General features: G+C 62.3%; 1 protein-coding gene across 1 annotated transcript in view; it reads right to left on the bottom strand.

Moving 5' to 3' along the window:
• FGFR2 (fibroblast growth factor receptor 2) overlaps window positions 1-1,632 on the bottom strand; it is an 89,473-nt gene that overhangs the window by 20,726 nt on the left and 67,115 nt on the right. The window contains exon 8 of the mRNA XM_014528278.1: window positions 118-308. Coding sequence (XP_014383764.1) covers window positions 118-308 — 191 coding nt within the window. The remainder of the gene's footprint in view (window positions 1-117; window positions 309-1,632) is intronic.

Here is a 1,632-nt window from a genome sequence, read left to right as displayed (position 1 = left end):
CACAGGGAGCCCCTGGGAGCTCCCAGGAGCTGGGGCGTCAGCCGAGGGGAAGGGAGGCCGAGGAGCGGGCTGGGCGGCGCAGTAGGTGCTGCAAACTCTCCATCTACTTTCTGTTACCTGTCTGCGCAGGGGGATGCGCTTGGAGAGCTTGTGCACGGCGGGCGGGCTGCTGAAGTCGGGCTTCTTGGCCGAGGCCTTCATGCGGCACACGACGACCGTCACCACCATGCAGGCGATGAGGAACACGCCGATGCAGTAGATGGCAATCTCCAGGTAGTCGGGGGCCGCGGGCAGCTCCTTCCCGGGCGCCACTCCTCCCTGCAACCCAGCGGTCGGGGGCCGGCTGCCACCTTGCACGGAGGGCAGACTGGACTCTGAGACCTGGCACATGGGGGCAGGACAGGCCGGGCACCCGCACCCACAGGAAGGGCTGTGCTCGTGGGCTCCCCATGCAGACCGAGTCCTCAGATACGACGAGGCCCACTGTGTGTCTGAAGGGACCGTGCCCGTCTGAGGGGGCGAGCTCACCCAAAGGGAGGTGGGGAGGGGGCTCAGATGCGCCCAGGTCCGTGTGAAACGGAGTAGAGACGCCCCGGGCAGGCTGGCCGGCCCCCAAAGGGGTCCAATTCCTTAGCCCAGCCCCGCTTGTTATTCTACTCGACAAGCAGATGCATTTAACACGCAGGCGGGCTGGCTGCTGACGTAGAAGCATCGTCTGCGTGCCACACATCGTCTCGGTGATCGTCCTTAATCGATCACCAATACAATTTTTTGCCCTAGGCAGCTGGCTCAGTGAACAGAGCGTGGGCCTGTGGACCAAAGGGTCCCGGGTTCGGTTCCGGTCAAGGGCATGTACCTCGGTTGCAGGCCCCTCCCCAGCCTGGGCCCCGGTCAGGTGCGTGCAGGAGGCAACCAACCAACATGACATCGATGTTCTCCCTCTCTCTCTCTCTCTTCCACTCTCTCTCTGAAAACCAAGGGGAAAACATCCTCAGGTGAGGATTCGCACATAAAAATAACAGCAACAGTAGTAACAACCAGGACCGTTTTTTGTGCATCTGGTTATACTGACACATCACTGCAACTTGTAAAGGAAAAACGGAAGTGGTGTTGCGTGTGCGTCCACGTGTAGTTACTCAGGTGAGCACGTTCTTGTATCCGCTCCAATAGCGTGTGCTCCCTCCTCGGGCCTCGATGGCTGACCTACGAGCAGGGGTCTGCCTCAGAGCAGGTTCCCGGGACCAGGGAACACGAGAGCCACGGTCTGACTTGAAGCTCACACGCTTTCATCAGGAAAATGCTCGCAAGACAGTCAGCACGCTCAGCCGCACAGCGTCGCGTGGAGCAATCCCCTCCTCCACCGGGCGTGGCACCAGCATGCAGGCGGCACGTAGGCCGACGAGGAGGCGCTGGCAACGCCGTGGAACGTAGGCCAGCAGCACAGTCACCGCGGAAAGGACAGGAGCAGGCGGGGACTCAGCCCGTCTGACCCGACAGACACTGTGCTCACGGAGTCAGACGGCAGCGAGGAGGCAGCCGATGGGGCAGAAGCAGCATCGAGCGAGAGGCCAGCGCATGCTCCGCGGGGAAGGCAGACGGAAAGCCCCGCCCAGGGTCACATGCAGGGAGCCA

This window comes from Myotis brandtii, unplaced genomic scaffold (assembly GCF_000412655.1).
Source record: "Myotis brandtii unplaced genomic scaffold, ASM41265v1 scaffold628, whole genome shotgun sequence".
In the NCBI taxonomy this organism is placed as follows: Eukaryota; Metazoa; Chordata; class Mammalia; order Chiroptera; family Vespertilionidae; genus Myotis; species Myotis brandtii.
The sequence above is the reverse complement of the archived record's forward strand: the minus strand, read 5'-3'. Positions and strand labels throughout refer to the sequence as shown.